This window comes from Trachypithecus francoisi, unplaced genomic scaffold (genome assembly GCF_009764315.1).
Source record: "Trachypithecus francoisi isolate TF-2019V2 unplaced genomic scaffold, Tfra_2.0 Lachesis_group10, whole genome shotgun sequence".
Classification (NCBI taxonomy): Eukaryota; Metazoa; Chordata; class Mammalia; order Primates; family Cercopithecidae; genus Trachypithecus; species Trachypithecus francoisi.
Genome location: NW_022681455.1, coordinates 66005403 through 66024983, shown reverse-complemented (window position 1 = coordinate 66024983; position 19581 = coordinate 66005403). Strand labels below are relative to the sequence as shown.

The window sequence follows — 19581 nt, the reverse complement described above, 5'->3', positions numbered from 1 at the left end:
CAGTGCCCACACTCCCTTAGGTGTTTCCATGAGAAACATTCAACCTTTCTTTCTTGTCAGGAGAGATACCAAATATACATCTGCATTGGTAGTAGCTACCTGTGCTCCAAGGACTGTAAATTTTCGTTCCATTTTTGTCCTGTTGGATGATAATAATAGTCACATTTCTTGAGACCTACCAGGTGTCAGGTACTGAGTAAGTATTTCACACAGTAAGCTTAACCTTCACATGAATCCTATAAGGTAGGTACTATTATCCCATATTGTTGAACAGAAAATTGAGGCATAGAGTAGTTGAATAACTTGTCTCGGATCACAGAGCTAACAAGTGTTAAAGTCACATCTGGAAGCTCAGAGCAAGTACTCTTAGTCATCACACCCTACTCCCCTGCTTCCATTCCCTATCTCCCTTACTCATGTTTGAGAAAATTATTAGCCTTTCTGGTCACATAATGCCTGTCGAGCAGAGGATCTCAAGGTATCAGGTTGTGTCTTGAAGGCTAGAGTTGTACTGTAATTCAAAACTAGAAAAGCCTTCCCAGATCTTATTTAGTCAACAAAATTATACTACCTCTAAGATGAGGTCTATCATTATATGAGGGTATTATATTATCATATTAATAGCTGCTTCCACATTTATCAACCCAATCTTTAATATAAAAAAGCGAATAGTGTCTGGCATTAAAACCAATGGAGAAATCATACTCCAAGGTCTTCACCAAGTGACTTAATCTATTGATAATGAGCATGGAAGTAATCCACGGTGCAACATATCTGCTTGCTCATCAAGTGTTTTAAGATAAAAGATGTGGCCAGGCACAGTGGCTCACATCTATAATCTCAGCACTTTGGGAGGCCAAGGTGGGTAGATCACGAGGTCGAGAGATCGAGACCATCCTGGCCAACATGGTGAAACCCCGTCTCTACTAAAAATACAAAAATTAGCCAGACGTGGTGGCATGCGCCTGTAGTTCCAGCTATTCAAAAGCCTGAGGCAGGAGAATCGCTTGAACCAGGGAGGCAGAGGTTGCAGTGAGCCGAGATCGTGCCACTGTACTCCAGCCTGACGACAGAGCAAAACTCCATCAGTAAATAAATAAATAAGCTTGGTTTTGTTGAAATTACTACTTCTGCTTTCAATTTAATTCCTTGATCACCTATCTCTGAATCATTTGTTTAGAATATAGTCTGAACTTAAAAAAGAAATCAGAAAACTAAGGTTAGAGCTTCCTATTTAATCTCAGCTATTGAGAAACAAATTTCTTAAACCTAGGGGACGTATCAGATAAACAAGTAGCATTCCAATGTTGAGTAATGACCTGTTTCAAGGTCATGATTAATTTTTCTTAATGAAATAGAAAATAATGGAGAATACCAGAGTGTATTATTACACATAGTGAGGTAAATATTATTTTGGAAAACTCTACTTTTCAACTGCATGTTAATGTAACTGTGTGTTTTACAGCAGGTTACAGTACAAAAACATTGGGAAAACACTGATCTTCTGTTAGGTCCACAGAAGTAGGAACATGCCTGGGTAGAAACTGGTCCTTGCATTCAGATGAGTTTCAGGAACACAGTACACTGTGAGGGTCTGTGGACATTTCTACGGGTATATTTTTTCCAATATTTTCTTTCTTCATCTCCCAAATCTAAACTGTTTCAAGGGCCTTTCTTTTCTTCCATGAAGATGTTTCTTTCCTCTTTTCTGAGCCACTGTCACTAAGACATGTTCTCTTCTTTTCTCATATCTAGGTCACTGCCACAGCAACTCCATGGGCTTATTCCCCCTCCTTCCCTACTCTTTCTCTATTCACCAATCCATGTTATTTACCTTTTCAGACCATCTTTCCAAAAACTGTCTTTATATTTAGTAAATCTGTTTATAGTGAACCAAGTTCAAACTCTTTTATGTGGCCTCAACTTTCCTGCCTTTATGATCTGCATTTTCCACCATGCATCCTATTTTCCAAAATATTTTCCAAAGTAGGATGCACGGTGGAAAATGCAGATCATAAAGACAGGAAGGTTTTTCTAATGGACGGGTCATTCTTACACTACTTCTATGCTTTTGACTGCATAGTTTAATTATTGAGTGTTTCTGTACCTATCTTGCTTCTCCAAATTCTATCTTAAGTCCTAACTCTCTCATGACTTCTTTACTCACTGCTGTTGTTCAGACCTCTTTCGAAAATTCATAGAAGTGGAACATGCTATACTTATATCAGTGTAGCCTCACTCAAGTTATTTTTTTCTTCTATATAACTTCTATATAACTCAAGTTATTATAAGCAGCTTGAGGGCAAGACCCACGTTTTTCTTCTATGCTGGTAATGAAAATACTAGCAATAATGGGATTATGTAGTACTTACTATGTGTCAAGTAATTAATAAATATTATGTATGGACTCATATATTTCTGAGCCTCAACTTATACCTGGAAAATAGATAACAGTTAACCTTCTGATTAAATATTTATATTTCTGAATTCACCTATGTGTTACAATTTATTTGTAACATTGAAACTAAAATGCATAGCACCATCATAGCCAACGGTGGATATGTACAAAGGTAAAAATTTTGAGTTGGCCAATGTGCATGTTTCTAGCTGAGGTCTAACATGATGATGCTCTTTTTGTTTGAACCCTTACCTTATAACCAAGTATCCATTTCAGATCTTTTTACTGCCACATGTTTCATACTTTGGGGGCTTTTTTATGTTGTTGATTTCACTGCTTAAAATGAGCCCAGAATGGTGTTGAAGTAGTATCTAGTGATCTTAAGCACAACAAAAGTATGCTATACTTTACATAGAAAATAAGTATGTTAGATAAACCTTCTTTAGGCATGAGATAAAGTGCTGTCGGCTATGAGTCCAATGTTAGTGCATCAACAACATACATTACACAAGGTGCATTTTAAGTGAAACACACATAAAACAAAGTCATTTTGATTGGTTGATGAAAATGTTGTGACCAGATTCTCAAAGGAACTTAATCCTGTATTTCCCTTTAGAGCAATGGTTCAGTATTTGTTAATTCAGAGTTTGCTGTAATGTTATAGACAACACCTATCACAAATAATGAATTGACTATTATCTCTTCTTTATTTCTTTTTATACAGAAACTAAGAAATAAGGTAGACAAAGATTAAGTAACGTGCCTGAAGATACCAAGATAGTTGGACAGGGATGAAATTTGATTTTAAATATGTCTGATTAAATTTTATCAAGTCTTAAAGTTTCTGGAGCAAGCAGTGCAAACTCAATCCTCTATTGATAGAATAAGACTGAGAATGAATTATTTCAGTGGTCAAAAAAAGTAAATGAACAAGTTTTCTTTTTCTTTTCTTTTTCTCTGAATTAGATATTCAGAGCATTTTTCTAATATTTTGTGAAATAATGTAAGTTCCTCAAACATTATTATTTGTTTATATGATAATAAATGGATTTAGTTATTCATTTATTGTATCAACAAATATTTGAGTGTCTACATGTTTCAAGTACCAGAAGCCCTAGGGACAAAATAATCTCTCAACAACCTTAAAAGATATTGCTGAAGGCAGACCTGGCAACAATAATTATGATGTTGTGTACGAAAGTGCTATAGTACAGATGTTTACAAGATTTCAAAAGTCCACAGAAGTAGAAAAAAATCTAACCTGCCTGGGATTGGGTGAGAAGACTTTTGAGAACAATAACAACAAAAACGACCTTTAAGCTGGATCTTAAAGAAACATATGTCAGATTAGAAAAGGAAGAGCTATAAAACATAGCTTTAATGAATTGTCTTGGAGTTATGGCAGTCCAAAGGTTTGGAAAACAATATGCTTGAAGGGAAAAGTTTTTGAAATATGTTCTAGTAGTTTTATAAAATAAAATTATTACTGTGGCTTATCATTCCAAAACATATAAGCACATTTTCATTGTATGAGGTTTTTACAATTTTAACATCTCATAAATCAGGATGGGACTTAAAATGAAAGGTAGATTAGTATTGTCACAGGTATACACACAGCAGCTTTTCTTACTTACAGGGCATAAAATCACGGTGTATATTATAGTTAATATTGTCCAAACCAGGATAAAATATAGTTTTATACTCGTATCCAAAGATGGGTACTTTCAGGAAAGAATAAGATCTTAGAGGGAGCTTCACCTTATGACTCAGTGGCTGACCAGGCAAAGCCTCTGCAGCCACCTTTTTAGGGAACAGCTCCATATGCTGCATTCACTTCTCCTCTTAGAGATCTGGTGAGTGACTAGTTGAAAATAGTGATAACGTCATAAATTACTTTCTTTGTTTCTTCTCTTTTCCTGATCTATTTCAGTTTTGGCATCAACAATAAATAATGGGTATCATATATATGCTTTGATATGGACTTAATCATAATATGCAACAGCTGCCAAAGAGTTAAACGGCTACATGCAGACAGAGTAATGAATGAAGGGAAACAGCTTTGCTGGTAGTTAACCTATGTTCCTTATGGAAGTAATTGTGCCCATTTTAAAGGAATTTGGTGTTGATTTAGTAACGTGATAGTTTTGGGATTCAGCCATGCATTTTTCTGTGAAATAAATAGCAGTGATACTTTTTACTTTGATAAGTTCTAATTATCTTCACTGGATAATCATGACGGAATAAGGAAAAGCTAAACACTTTTTTGGTTTAAGAAAAATGTAGGGGTTATAGATGTTGCTGCTTCTTTTCTCCATTGTCAATGGCAGCAAATTACTGCTCTTAGTAAAACAGGACATTAACTCCAAGAACTTAAACTGCAGTGGCCCATGTGCTTGTAATGCTGTCCCTCAATAAGGTGAATAATCTGGGAAAAGATTAACTTCACAATTTTATTAATTTCTTAAGGTGAATACACTGTTCTGATTTGTGAAGTTGTCAAGTTTCATGTTAAAGTAATGAAAGAAGATAACTGTACTAACGTTAAAAAATAGATTTGTTGTGAATTCATTTAGGGGATGATAACAATAATAACTTATATAGTTTGAAATTTTAAGGGTAAACATATAATTCTATGGATTTGTTAGTTAAAATACTTACATAAATCTCTCACATCCTGAATTACTATTATCGAACAGAGATAGATAGTATAAAAACAAATACAAGAACAAAGTTTCTTAGTGGTATTTAGAAACCCTGCTGAATTATTTTTTTTCTGAACAAGTTTCCCCCATAGGCCAAAAAATAAGTTACCTTTTAGAAATAATAATGATAATTAAAAACAGGAGTCATTTTAACCAAAGGACCTCATGTGTTGGGAGGAATCAGAAAGACTTATCAGAGTTGAGCTAGAATTATGACAGGCAGATATGGAAGAGGAAGGAATTGAAGATGAGGAGGGCATTCCAGATCCCCCAAAAGACACCAGTAAAGTTAACGACATAGAAAAATGCAGCTGACATTTGTGAGGCAATGAGGAGGACACCAATGTACTTAGGACTTTGTGTATACTTCCTTTGATGAAGTGGGATGGAAAGAGAGAAACCTATTTCTGACAACACTAAAATGAAACAAGATAATTAGCCAAATTGCTCTATTTAATCAAACCAGCTAATGTCCATGACTAAGCAACAGGTTAATAGAATTGTTCATTGAATTTATGTACACAAATAAGTAGCTCAGTCAAAATATTTCTAAATATAATCTGGTCATCTTAATTTCTTGAACTTCCACACATAAAAATTTTGAAATCCTACACTTCTGAAAGTTAGAGATTCTTTCATGGAGTATTTTGCCTAATGTTTCAACTGTGAACGGAGTTTATGAGAATTTTTTTGAAATCACAACCTGTATTTTGTGTCAGAGACTTTAAATGCTATTTTTTTTTTTTTTTTTTTTTTTTGAAGCGGAGTCTCGCTCTGTCGCCCGGACTGGAGTGCAGTGGCCGGATCTCAGCTCACTGCAAGCTCCGCCTCCCGGGTTATGCCATTCTCCTGCCTCAGCCTCCCGAGTAGCTGGGACTACAGGCGCCGCCACCGCGCCCGGCTAGTTTTTGTATTTTTAGTAGAGACGGGGTTTCACTGTGTTAGCCAGGATGGTCTCGATCTCCTGACCTCGTGATCCGCCCGTCTCGGCCTCCCAAAGTGCTGGGATTACAGGCTTGAGCCACCACGCCCGGCCTAAATGCTATTTTTAATGTACATATTAATAGAAGCATTTCAGAACTACAGGGAAAAGCACTTGGTTATTTTATTAACATTTAAAACTTAGGAAAAAGCCTGTTCCATCTTTGTAAGAGAAAAAGCATCTTTGAAATGTTCAAATGATAGTAATCTTCCATCCACTCCAGGAAATGTACTTTTACAATTACAATTTTAAATACGGACAATGGGGATATAATATAGAATTCAGCACCAATAATTCTCATAGTAGTTTCAGCAGTATATGCATATGATTTAGCAATATATGTACCCCTATACAAATTAGGGTGTCAGTAATATTTATGAATGATTCCACAATTCCAAAAGTCTTCTTTTCCTCTTTCCCTCAATAGCTAATTGAAACAAAACAAAACAAAAAAATCCCGTATTTTCCAAGTGAAATACAAATAAACTTACAAATTTAGAGTAGGCTGAAGGAACACAATACCTAATCTGGGAGTTTTGCCAAACCTTTATTTTAATGAACTTTATGCAGAGATACAGTAAGAACATTATGCTGAAAATGCAGAAATCAACTCAACATTCTTTGTAGGAGGACCTTTTAATCTACAGCATAAAAAGAGTTAATCTGAAATGCAAATTGTATTTGCATTAAAGATGCTTTGCTTGCCGTTCAATAAGCTTTGTTTTAATGGCAAAGGCAATACTGACTTTGGGCGAGTACTTAAACTTTATTGTGGAAATAAATGACATTGTTCTAAAAGTCTTCCAAGACAAGAAAAATATGCTTGAGAAGTTACTGAATTTCTCATTTTCTTAGCTAGAACAATTTTCTACTTGCCTTATATTTTTAGGGAATAGTTTAATAAAATTAAATATGTTTTCCCCCTACTAATAGCAAAACCCTAAACAATCTTTCAACTATTTTTTTTTTGCATGTTATAGTTAATGTATTTTCATTATGCTTAATGCACTTTTAATAGTCTCCTATGACAAGATGGTATATTAAATGTGGGAATAAAAGATCCATGATACCTCCTTGAATTTTCTACAGTGCCTTTTATCTGGGGGCTCAAAGCACTTCACGCATGTTCTCATTCAGTAGCTCCTTGAGGTGTACTATATGCATTTTATGGGTGAGGACACTGAGGTGGAGAATGACTAAGGGAATTGAGGTCATTTCCAGGGCTCACACTAAGCACCACCTGGATGAGTATTCTCTCTCTCCAGCCTGCCTCCAAGATGGCTGCATTGGCTTCATGGGACCAAACACTGATTGCATCTCCACTAGCCTTTTCCTTCATGAACTTGTCTCCCTTACCTGGACACCATCAGATGCAGGGATGTAACTTGCCCTTTTAAATGTGTCTGTCACATTTCTCAGGATCTCCACAGACATCAGAAGATCGCCTGCATAGAAATTTTTTCTCTGAGTTAAATCCAATAATGTCTTGGTCACCTGGGACATTCCATCACCTGCCAGCATTCGCTGTCCCTTAGCAAGGTGCTCTTTAATCTGTGATGGTCAAAAGAACAGAGCAAACATCAGAATCTTCATTACCATTTATCTGAATAACTTCATCAGACAACTTTATTTAAAATTGCTCGGTCAACTTAAAATAGCCTTGCAATGCTTGGGAGGATTTGAAAACTGTAAATTGTGTGTATCCCATACTCAGATGGATAAACATTCAGCATGCAAGAATTAACGAGTGTATACTTTTCGTCAGGCTTGACAAACTTGCCATTTCTAGTTAGAACACACAATTCAACACATTTGGGAAAATGTGTATTAATTTATTTTCTTAATTGGAGTAAAAATCAAAAATACTTTAGCATGTGGTAAACATGGGGGACTGTTTAGTAAGGTGTGATCAGAGATGGGAGATTATAAACACTTCAAAAATAGCCATTTTTACTTACAAGCTGAGCTTATTAACTTTTGCCTTGCCTCTTAAAATGAACACATCTTTATAGAGCAGCAAAGAAAGTTATTAGCAGTACAATTTTACTTAAAATATCTTTAAACTTTGGAGATTTACTATGATATGATTGAAAACCAGATTGCTTTAGCTTTATTAAAAGAAAAAAAAAACAAACAGCAAAAACAATTAAAAACTCTCTGCTGGGTCTTCAGCAACAGAATGAACTATTAAAATGCAAAGCTTAAACTAGTTTGATGGCCAGAGAAATGTGCTGCCAATTCTTACATTTGTTTGTTGTACAATTCAAGGGAGGAAAAATATCTTAAAATGCGAAAGAATAGTAAGGTAAGAAAGGATAAAGAAAGAGCAAGAATCCACTATACTTTTACTTGTTTACTGAAAGTTTAATCTGTACCTTTTCTTTGCTAAATTTGTTATAAAACTGACTTTAAAAATCATGAAATAATAATGGACAGGGCAGAGAAACATTAAAGTACATTAATCGTAACTATCAATTTCCCATCAAGAATTGTGCCTACAAATCTTTTAAAGTAGGGCAATCAATCTGAACTAATCAAAAAAGTATACATTTTCTAAGTATTATATTTCAAAAAGTGTTGAAATCTCAGATATTTTCCTTTTCTTTTTCTGTAAAGATGTCTAAAACAATTTTGGTAAAATAAAATTTTCAGAGACATACTTTATTTCCATTGTGTTATGCTAAAAGTCATAACATATTTAGGTACTTTACTTTTCCCTATTTTCTTCTTTCATTTCCTTTCATCTCTCTTTGGTAGCTGCCATCAACCGTGGACTAAAACCCAAATGATTGACACGGCATCAGTAATCCAGCTCTTGCCTGTCTCTATAGTGTCAATGCTAATTGCTTGGTAATGGAGTGGTATTCACGTATTTATTCATGAAAGAGACACAGCACTGGGCAATAAGAAGGACATGAACCCTCAAAGTAGAAGCCAGCTGGTTTCTACTTTGTACCAGGCTGTACCACCAGGCTGAACTCCAGTCCTGCTTCTAAAATACTGGTAATTATTTGTAATTTTCTGTTCAGGTCATGTGTTTCATGACTTCACATTTTTGCAATAGATATCCTACTCTCTTTTCTTCCATGGTATCTTGTTTAAAAACCACTCATATTTAGTTCTTGTTCTTCTAAATAACTAAACAGAGTTAATCAAAGCCTTCTCTTGTTATCTCTTATACAGACATGACTTTTATCACAGAGAATGGTAATTATTTGCTTAAATATTTTTCTGTCCCAATAGTCTTTCTGACACTTGAGGGTAGGCTCCCTGCCTTATTCACAGTCTTAGCAAACAGCATAGCAAAATGTTGTTGCAGTGAATTCAGTTTTTATGCCCTAAGTACACCTTTGTGGTACAATACAGTGGAATGGGCTTTAGAGCCAGGGGTGCCTAGGTTTGTGTTTCAACTTTGCAGCTTATTATTCATGTAATTGAGTTCACTGGAGACTCAGTTTACCATGACTCCTCTAAGATTTGAAAAATGGATCTATATATTAAAAATGTTTTAAAAGTCATTTTCTTTTTTTTTTTTTTTTTTTTTTTTGAGGCGGAGTCTCGCTCTGTCTCCCGGACTGGAGTGCAGTGGCCGGATCTCAGCTCACTGCAAGCTCCGCCTCCCGGTTTACGCCATTCTCCTGCCTCAGCCTCCCGAGTAGCTGGGACTACAGGCGCCCGCCACCTCGCCCAGCTAGTTTTTGTATTTTTAGTAGAGACGGGGTTCACCGTGTTAGCCAGGATGGTCTCGATCTCCTGACCTCGTGATCCACCCGTCTCGGCCTCCCAAAGTGCTGGAAAAGTCATTTTCTTAACACAATTAAACCCACACAAGCCTAAGATAATTAGCAGAAGCTAGAGCATACAGGAAAGCATATTGCTCTCCCACAGTCTGTGTGCCCTACATGCTCTAGTTCCTGTGGACTTCTTCCCCCTTCCCCGCCATTTGCTGTGCTTTAGTCACACTTGTCTTTTTGTTCTTCCTCAATAACATTAGGTACATGCATATCTCAGGGCCCTTGTCTTGCTTTTTTTTTTCTTTTTTTCTTTTTTTTTTTTTTTGTGGGAGTGGGGGCAGGGAGGGTGTGGGTGGTGGGGACCTTGAATAGTCTTTCCACAAGCATTCATATGCTTTTTGTCACCTTCTCAGAAAGGTCTTACCTGACTTCCTAACTAAAATGGAATCCTTGTCATTCTCAATCATCTCGTCAGACTTCATCATGCTCAACCTTACCTGCCATTGTGCCATCTATGTCCTGGTTTATTCATTTTTCTGCCTGTGCCATTAAGATATTAATGTAAGCTTTCTGAAGGTGGAGGTTTTGTTTATTATTTTATTCCCATTATCTAGAAGTTTATTCAATATACTGAATGAATGAGTTAAAGGAATGAATGGGTTAATGAATCAACTTCCATCTATGCTTACATTGTTAGGTCAAAGGATTAAGTTAGGCACACTTGAAAGACGTAACTCATTCATGGACATAGTCCATAGGAAACACTGGTAACAAATAGCATGAGACAAACACACTATGTAACTTAAAGAGGTAGTGCTGCTTCTGAGCTGAAAAAGGTCTGGTGCTCTAGCTGCACTTGTCCTTTTGCTCTTCCTCAATGACATTAGGTACAGGCATGTCTCAGGATATACATGAAGTATGAGGAAGGTTTTGAAGAGAAATGAAGCTAATAGAGTCTAACCTAAAAAAAGTCATAAAATTCAGTTCTCAGTTTTGCACTGGCAATGCAAATCACAGCTGTGATACTCAAAGCTGCAGAAGATTAAATTGTTCTCCATTAGGAATAGAATGTAGCAATGGTTGCCACGGTAAATAATTAATGTCTGACTGCCTCAAATCGGCCCTTTCTCTAATATTTTGGCAACCCATACCTGTGCCTGTGAGGGATTTAACCTGTACAGATCTAATGTATGCTTCTCCTCAAACAAAAACATCACAACATAGAATTGAATCTTGAGAAATAAAACATTTAGACATGCTTTCTTTTTGCATTAAAAATAGTTACAGAAGGCACTGGATGGTTCAACTAATATGAAAGCCAATTGTCACGTCTGGGTCAGCATCGAATCTGGCCCAAGTCAGTAGTAAATTAACGTCATTGCCATCTGACAGCTGCTTGGAAAGCTTATGTAGAATGAGTTGTTGTCAGTCCAGCTCTTAGCAAACAGGTGCTCAGATGACAACACCAGCTCTAACAATTGACACTGATTAGCATCCTTCCTGGCATTGTCGGTGAAAAGCACTCGGGACAAATACCTTGTAATATTTTCACACAGTGGTGAGACTATTCATTGCCTTTATACAGGGTGTAAAGAATGTTTGAATAAGATACGTTTCTGTCCAGAATGTATTTAGTTGAAAGACAATTTCCTAGTTCTTGATCTTCTATCCACAACACGTACATACTGTGAAGAGCTCTCTCTCTTTTTTTTTTTTCCTTATGTCTACCCTTTAACCACCTATTTCCTAGAATGACATGTCCAAGTTTATCTGCTAGATTGTTTTCCATTTTTTCTTTCTGGATTATGAAGTTGAGAATCAATGGATTTGCTCATCTTACCTCCTCTCTCTTTCAAACCGTCCTTTATTTGCATTCTACTTCTCCTCCTTTGTTGTTGTCTCTATGGTTTAATTATAGGGTTATTCCTCAGATTTTAAATCCCATCCAATCCCTTCTTCAATATTTCTCTCTCTCAAAAAAAAAATGGCCTGATATCATATATCTTGTTTAAATACCAACCTCTCTTATTGCTACTTCCTTTCAACTACTGTCTTCTCCCCAGTTCTCTTCAAAATCAGTATCAGAGGTACAAAATTTGGTTTGAGCCCAAAAACTTTTTAAGTTGTAAATTAAAATTTCCAGTTACCTACAAAGTATGCTTTCTGGAAATCTTGCTAGTATGTCATGTTTGTGCAGCAGTTGTAATCATAAAACCTAGATTTAAATTGTGGTTCTACTATGTATTACAAAGAACCATTGGAAAAATTATTTAAATCTCTCCTAGGATGATTTATATGTAAAAAGGAGAAAATAATCACATTGTTATTATGATGGGTTAATATGAAAATAGAGGTTAAAGGTGGACATTCAAAAACTGTTTCTTCTTCTCCTAAATTCAAGATCCAGTTTCTCTAATACTAGCTTATGCAGTGTTTCTCTGCTCCATCCTTTTCCTATAGACACGAGATGGATCCTAGTATAGGTCTTCAGTACTTAACTTCCAGAAGGTTAATTCTTTCTTCAACTGAATCTAATTGGTTATTTATTCTACTCATTAATTTCAATGACAATATTTTACTTATAGAAGTTCTGTTTAAAGTTTTTCATATTCTTTAATTATTTAACTGTGATTTCTGTTATTTCACATCTTAATGATTTTAAACAATATAGTTTTTAAAATATTTTCTATTCTTTTAAATTTGTTTTGCTAAGTCTCTTGATTCCTGCATTTGCTGATTCTTCCTCATAATGTTTTGCTTCATGATATTTATAATTATTGTAAACTTATATTCAGTGGGATATATTTATCTTTTGGGAGCCCCAAGTGCCTGGTTTGTGAAACAGTTGTTAGAGATGCTTTTGAGTGCATTTCTCTGGGAGTGGAACCTTCAGGCAGTTCATTGGTCCTGAATCAATTTATGCAAATTTTCATGTTAATTCCATCTGTTCTTGGTTCAGACTAGGAGTTTCCATTTCTGAAAGGCAATTTATTTCTTCTTCTCCAAGAAACTCTGTATGAATTACAAATTTCTTAGACATATTGCAGGCCTGAGAATGCATAAGGTTTTTCTACTTCATGAGGCTGGAGCAGCAATACAGTGCTGGGTCATTGATAGAGGCTTGGAAGGGCATCACTGCTTGTGTGAGAAGTGTTGTTAGCATCCTCACGAAGGCTTTAGGACCTCAGCTCCTAGCACCCAGGGCTTATGTATGATCTAACATTCCAACAGCTTTTTCCTATAGTTCTGGCTTTGATATCCTCCTGGGTTAATTTCCAATACCACAGGATTCCTAGGTCTTTCTTTTGAGAGAAGTTATAAGTCAATATTTGAAAATATATACTTCCTATAGTTTATGCAGAAGTCATTATGATCTATAACGGTCAGCTTGGTTCACCCCACTGCTTTATTATGACTACTACAGGTATCCTAGTAACAATCTGTTTAAACTTCTCACCATTTCTCCCTGCAATAATCATGGATTCTGTCTTTGCTCCCTGACTCATGCTATTCTATTACTTTAAATGCTCTCCCAAAATCCGCTCCTTAAATTGTTCTCTCTCTTTTCTCCTTCATGAATTCTTTTCGGATAACTGCAATCATGATATGATCTCTATTTTCAGGCTCACAGAAGTAATCTTGCGTATCTTATATCACTATAGTGTTTGTCCTGTTATCTTATCCATTCCACGAGAACATAAACACCTAAAGAGCCTGTAGTTCCTTCTTCATCTTTGTTTCCCCTATAATCTCTAAAATACTATGTGGCACACAAAAGTACCTGTTCAAAGGGCTTGCTGAATTGAACTAAAACTACAGGAGGATTTTATTTTACTTTCAGCAACTATAATCCACAAATGTTGGCAAGGTAAAAGCAGTAGTCCATAATTATTCAAAACAAAGAAATACATAATAATTGGAGAACTTTTACATTTCCTGACAGAATTGTCTTGTAAACTATATCCAATTAATATAAGTAGGCAAATGAATTCAGAAATTTTAGAAATCTACAGTTATATACTTGGTACCTTTAGAAAATAATAATAACAATAATATATCATTCTGACTATATAGCAAGCATGGGAATACATGTTTTAAAGGGGTACCTCACTTGAGCTTTAAAACAATCCTTGGAGGTGCCATAATGATTCACATTTACAGATGAAGGAGTGGAGACTTAGTAAGGTTAACTGCATTCTCCAGGATTGCATGGCTCCTAAGTAGTGACTATGGAGATTTGAGCCCAGGCAGTCTGATCCGTAGTCCATGTGCTTAGCTAATACTATATGCTTCACTCAGGTTTTATATGGTGCTTTCATTAGAAATTGTCAAAATGCTTATTTTGACAATATTTAACTGTGTTCATATGTTTAATATGTTCAGAATATTTAAAAATCATTATCAACCACGTTTGTGTTAAGGAGAAATTCAATATTTTTCGTATGAAGAAACAAAATACATGAAGCAACTCACTGGACTCTTGAGGTATTGAAAATTATTTGAGTAGTAGTTGTTATTTTGGAATATAATGTGTAAGCATTTCTAAAGCCATTTACCAATGCCTATAGAAGATTTTGTAGGTAGATTTACTCAAGTAGATGTTGAATAAAAACCTAAGGATATCTTAAAGACTCCATTTCCTTTGGGTAGTGTGTTTTGATTATTGTAATTAAATCATGGAAATAATTCAGAAAGGTTTTTTTTTAATTTTCATATTTCCTTTTAAAATTATAATTATCAGCAATTATGCTTGCTCACTTTGCAACACTGTGAGCATTATTGCTCCAAAGAACAAGCCTTAAAAGTTTCTGTGTCATTCATATTTACTACTATTGAGAAGATCAACAGTGAAGGGGGAAAAATGAGTCTAAAAATAGTGGCTCTTCAGAGTTCTAGACTAAAGCCTCCTTGTTCTTTATATAGAAAGATGTGGAGAGGGTCATGGTTTAAAGAGTAGGTGTGTTTCTGAAATAACCTTATTCTTTTCTTTTCAAGCCTCCCACTGCCAGCCACAGTTGCCGCTATTGTGTGAATCTTAAAAAAAGGTTTATCATAGTTGCTCTGTGCAAATGACACATTTCAAACATCATATATTTATATATTATTTTCAGCATCAACTCCTACAGTCCATCTGTAAGGTGTATTAAAGGCTTTCACAGTTCTAAGTGGCTCCAATTAAAAGATAATTATACATAGAGCTTTTTCGTAAAGCAACAATCTAACTATACATCTTTTAATTTTGTTCATAATTTGTCATTTCCTAAGACTAAAGTCACTTATTGGACAATGATATTTGATTATTTACACATCTACCTGAAGTCTCCACGAAATATAGAGATTATTCTATATGAAAAAGAAGATATACCCTTAGTTCTGGTAAATGAATATTTCTTAAGTTTCCCTATGTTTGATATGAAGAGTTTGTGTTCATCTCAGGGTTGCCCTAAAGTGAAAAGATCAAGTCTGAAAATAAAATCATTGTCTGGAGACAATATGATAGGGCAGATTTGGTCCAGAATTTCATTGCATAAATCATGTATGTATCACACAGAACTCAGAATTGTGGGTTGAACAGCATTTGGCCAAAAGTGCTTTGGATATCCCAGTTTCTTGTCTGAGGAATCTCTGAAGTAAGAGATTGGACAGCATAGATTTGAGAACTGTAAATTATTGTTATGGGAATAAATTGAGCCATGGAGAAAACTGAGTTACTGTGCATATTTTCCTGTAAAACCTGAAGTTTCCAAAATAAGAAAGAGAGCATAGTAAATTTGCCTACCCAATATAAACAATGGATAGCTTTAATTTCAGAGTTTTTGGTTAGAATTTGACAAAACTGCATTCCTGAGCAAAGGACATATGCAGGTGAGACTTGCTGTCTAAATATCAAACAAATCTAGATGTTCTCATAAATATTTTGAGCCAGCAGATGGAACTAGAGCATGCTCTATGAGCTTAAAACAGTATAGTGGCCACAGACTGGCGCCCAAGCTTTTAGGAACCTTCCCCAATCTGAAGCAGAGCACTAAGTAACATGATGTTTCTCTATGGGTTTCTCAATTCTATTTCCATTACTTGACTCTTCTGGTTCTAGGGATTGTATATCAGTCAGAACAGCATAGATTATGCTGTGCTAACTACTTCAAAATCTCAGTACCTGAAAGCAACAAACAAATATTTATCACACTGCATATGCAATCCACATCATCAGGGAGGCTCTGTTTATTATAGTCCTTCAAGGGCTTGAGATGATGGAGGATAAAAGACCTTGCAATGGCAATGAATGACACTCTCAGGCCTGACATGGCAATGGTCACCTCCATGCACAACCAATTGACCAGAACTAGCCACACGGGTACCTAACATCACGGGGGTGAGGAAGTACAATCCTCCCATATGCTCAGAAAAGGAAAATCAGGTATCATCTAATATGATATGTTTTGTGATGGTATGATGCTAACTAATTGTCATTTTACTTATTTGCCTCTCTCTAGTGCCAATGGATTCATTCATCAAAATATCAACGCTGGATAAAACCTACCACAGTGCTTCTCAAACTTTAATGTGCAGTGAATTACAAAGAGCACTTTTCAAAGTTGCTGATTCTGATAAAGTAGGTCTGGGGCAGAGTCTGAGATGCTACATTTCTAACAAGCTCTCAGGTGCTGCTGATACCTCTGGTCCTCAGAAAACATTCTGAATAGCAAGGCTTTAACAAATTCCTTCCCTGCACCTGCATACAAGTAGCTCAACTTTGTTGCAGAAAAATCATAACCAAACTGACAGCTATACTCTAAATTCTGTATTTCAGATTTCAGGTTGTATGCAATGCAGCCTGCTAATCCTATTATATTTCTCTAATGGGCTTATTTTCAACCTTCTGGAAATTACTGTTTTATATCTTTTCATCTCTCTTGAAAAGACACATATTTCCTCCTAAATCCTCACTCTTAGCTAATGATCCTGCTTATACTAAATGGAGAAAAAAGAATCCATCAGATGAAAACCCCATAATCTCTCCCACACAAAACCCACTAAGCTCTTTTCACTGTATTCATCTTTCCCATCTGCTTTCCTCTGGTTATAATGGAGAAAGTATCTTTTCTCCTACCAAAATCAGTTTTTTGACATTTGCTATGGCTAACATTTCTTTTTGCCTTGTTGGGTTTTCTTGAATTTTTCATGTTTCTCTTCTAAATTTTTACTGGATAATTTCTTTTAACATATAAAAATGTTATAATATTTCTCATTTAAAACAAAACAAAATAATACAAAACTCTTTTTTGGCCTTACATATCCTCCTAACTACTACCCTATTCTTTTGCTCTCATTCATTATCAAAATTTAGAAAGGGATGAATACACAACCTTTTTTACTTCCTAATCTCCTGTTCTTTGTGTTGATGACTTCCAAAATTATTTCCTGTCCAGAAATTAGAATCTGAGTTTCCGACTCCCATATCCAATTACATTCTCCAGATTTAATAGAAACAACTTTTGACAACCCCCAACCTGATGTGTCCCAAATTATTTCTCGTGGTCCTGCCTTCCCTGCCTCAGAAAAATGACATTATAACCAGCCAAATGTGATTACTAACCTTAATAAAAGACACCATCATCTCTTGTCTGGATTACTGCAGCAGGTTTCAAAGCTTCCAGTCCTGCCACCCTATGGTCTATCCTCCACAGAAACCTCATATGACCCTCTTTAATTAGATTTCATCAAACCATCCCTCTTCTCAATGCATTGCCATTGCACTTATTATTAAATCCAAACTCCTAGCAAAGGCCTTAAGGCACAGCTCTCCAGTCTCTTCTCATGATACTCTCTTCCTGCTTACTAGCTCTGGCCAGTAGATCTTTTTGCTTTCTTAAAGACCTCAAGGTATTTCCGTGTGTCATTTTCACTACATGGAATGTGCTATCATTTCCTGACATAGTCATTCTCTCCACCCTTTACATGTTCATCTCATGCATTCATCTCATCTTTCAGGTCACAGTATTAAATGTTATTTCTAAGAAGAAATAGAGAGACCTCATTGTTTGTTTGTTTGTTTTTTATCTGAAGTCGTTTCCAAACATTATTCTGTATGTTGGCACCCTGCTAATTTCCTTTAACATATAAAAATTTGAAGTTATTTTAAATCTCATCTCCTGTCTATTTATATTTATATTGAATTTATTGTGTATTACATTCAAGTTGCTTCCCCAGGTCCTTGAGCTCTACTTGGAACATAGTTAAAGGTCAATGATTATTTTTATAATGAATTAATGGGTAGATGAATGGATAAATGATTGAATAACGCAGTATAGTTTCTTTTGTAATTTTTTCCCATTGGTATTAGTCTGAATATACTTCTCTATATAATTATATTTGATTACCATTATACTATACAATTATATATAATATATATAAAATATACTATACAATTATATTCCATCCTATAGATAAGTTTCACTTCAAAAAGTTTCAGACAAGATCGGGCCCACTCAGTGTTGTATGGTCGTACACACTTCAAAAAGTTTCAATGCCTAAAACTGACTCTAACATTTATCCTCCAAGTCACACTAAAAGCATACTTTGGGAGAAGCTTAACACTCTCCTTGGCTTTTGTTGATATAATCAGTAATAAGTTATAAGGTTAAAAATAGAAAAAATAGTATATCTAGATATACTAAAAAATAGCATATCTATTAGAGATACTTCATATATACATATATGAAATATATGTATATATGTATATAATATGTATATATGTATATACATATTTCATATGTATATATGAAATATATATGTATATATTCATATACATATTTCTAATATGTATATTAGAAATATCTAATATTCTATTAGAGATGTTTCATATATATACATATATACATGAAATATCTCTAACAGATATACTATTTTTTCTATTCTTAACCTTATAATTTATTACTGATTATATTAACAAAAGCCAAGGAGAGTTTGTATATGTATATGTTTGCATATGTATGTATATGTATAGGAGATATATATATCTCTCATAGGCTTCCTTAAAATTTCAAAGGGAACACAATCATGTGTGACTAAAGATTATTTTTCTTTTTTATAATACAATTTAAATCTACCGGTTTGGGATAATGTCTCACTTATGTAAGACCAGTGATTTTTGTCATCAACTAGAAAAGCTCACATAAATTACAAAAATGACACTTTCAAGGACATCAGAGAGCTATGTAAGTAGTGAGAATGAGATGAACTAAATTGCCAGAAAGTAGAGATCTTTTCTGAGGTGAGCCAAATATTTCATTCATTTTTTTTTCTCTTGTGAAAGTTTGTCAATTCTGGGTAAGAACTGAGGGTCGAGCATGGGTCAGACAGATTACCTCTGGGGTAGAAAGATAAATTAATGTAATTTGGTTGGCCAGAGATGGAAAAGTACAGTGAAAATTTCAGGGGTCCTAAAAATCCTGCTCAGATTTTTTTTTTTTTTTTCTCATGAGACATTTGCTGAGCTTTTGACCTGTGTAAAAAGCTGAGAAGATAGGATGAAAAATTATTAAATGCAGAACTCCAATTTTCCCTTTCCTTTAAGAGCTTTGGGAACTGAGGGAAGAGTCCAGTGTTAAGCACCCAGTTGGCCTCACCCTCAAGACAGCTGACAGATTTGAAGTTGCTTGGGCAGAAAGCTAGAACATGGAAGTAGCAACTTCTGAAGGCTGAGCTGAATCTCCCTCAGTCTCTCAGAGCTGATGGGATGGGCACATGTAGGCTCTAGAAATA

At 35.2% G+C, this 19581-nt stretch overlaps 1 protein-coding gene across 3 annotated transcripts in view; it reads right to left on the bottom strand.

The window, feature by feature from the left end:
- The window catches only part of ADGRB3 (adhesion G protein-coupled receptor B3), a 771030-nt gene that overhangs the window by 410733 nt on the left and 340716 nt on the right, over positions 1-19581 (bottom strand). For all 3 annotated transcript variants that reach the window (XM_033217557.1, XM_033217558.1, XM_033217559.1), the window contains one exon: positions 7439-7633. In XM_033217557.1, coding sequence (XP_033073448.1) covers positions 7439-7633 — 195 coding nt within the window. The remainder of the gene's footprint in view (positions 1-7438; positions 7634-19581) is intronic.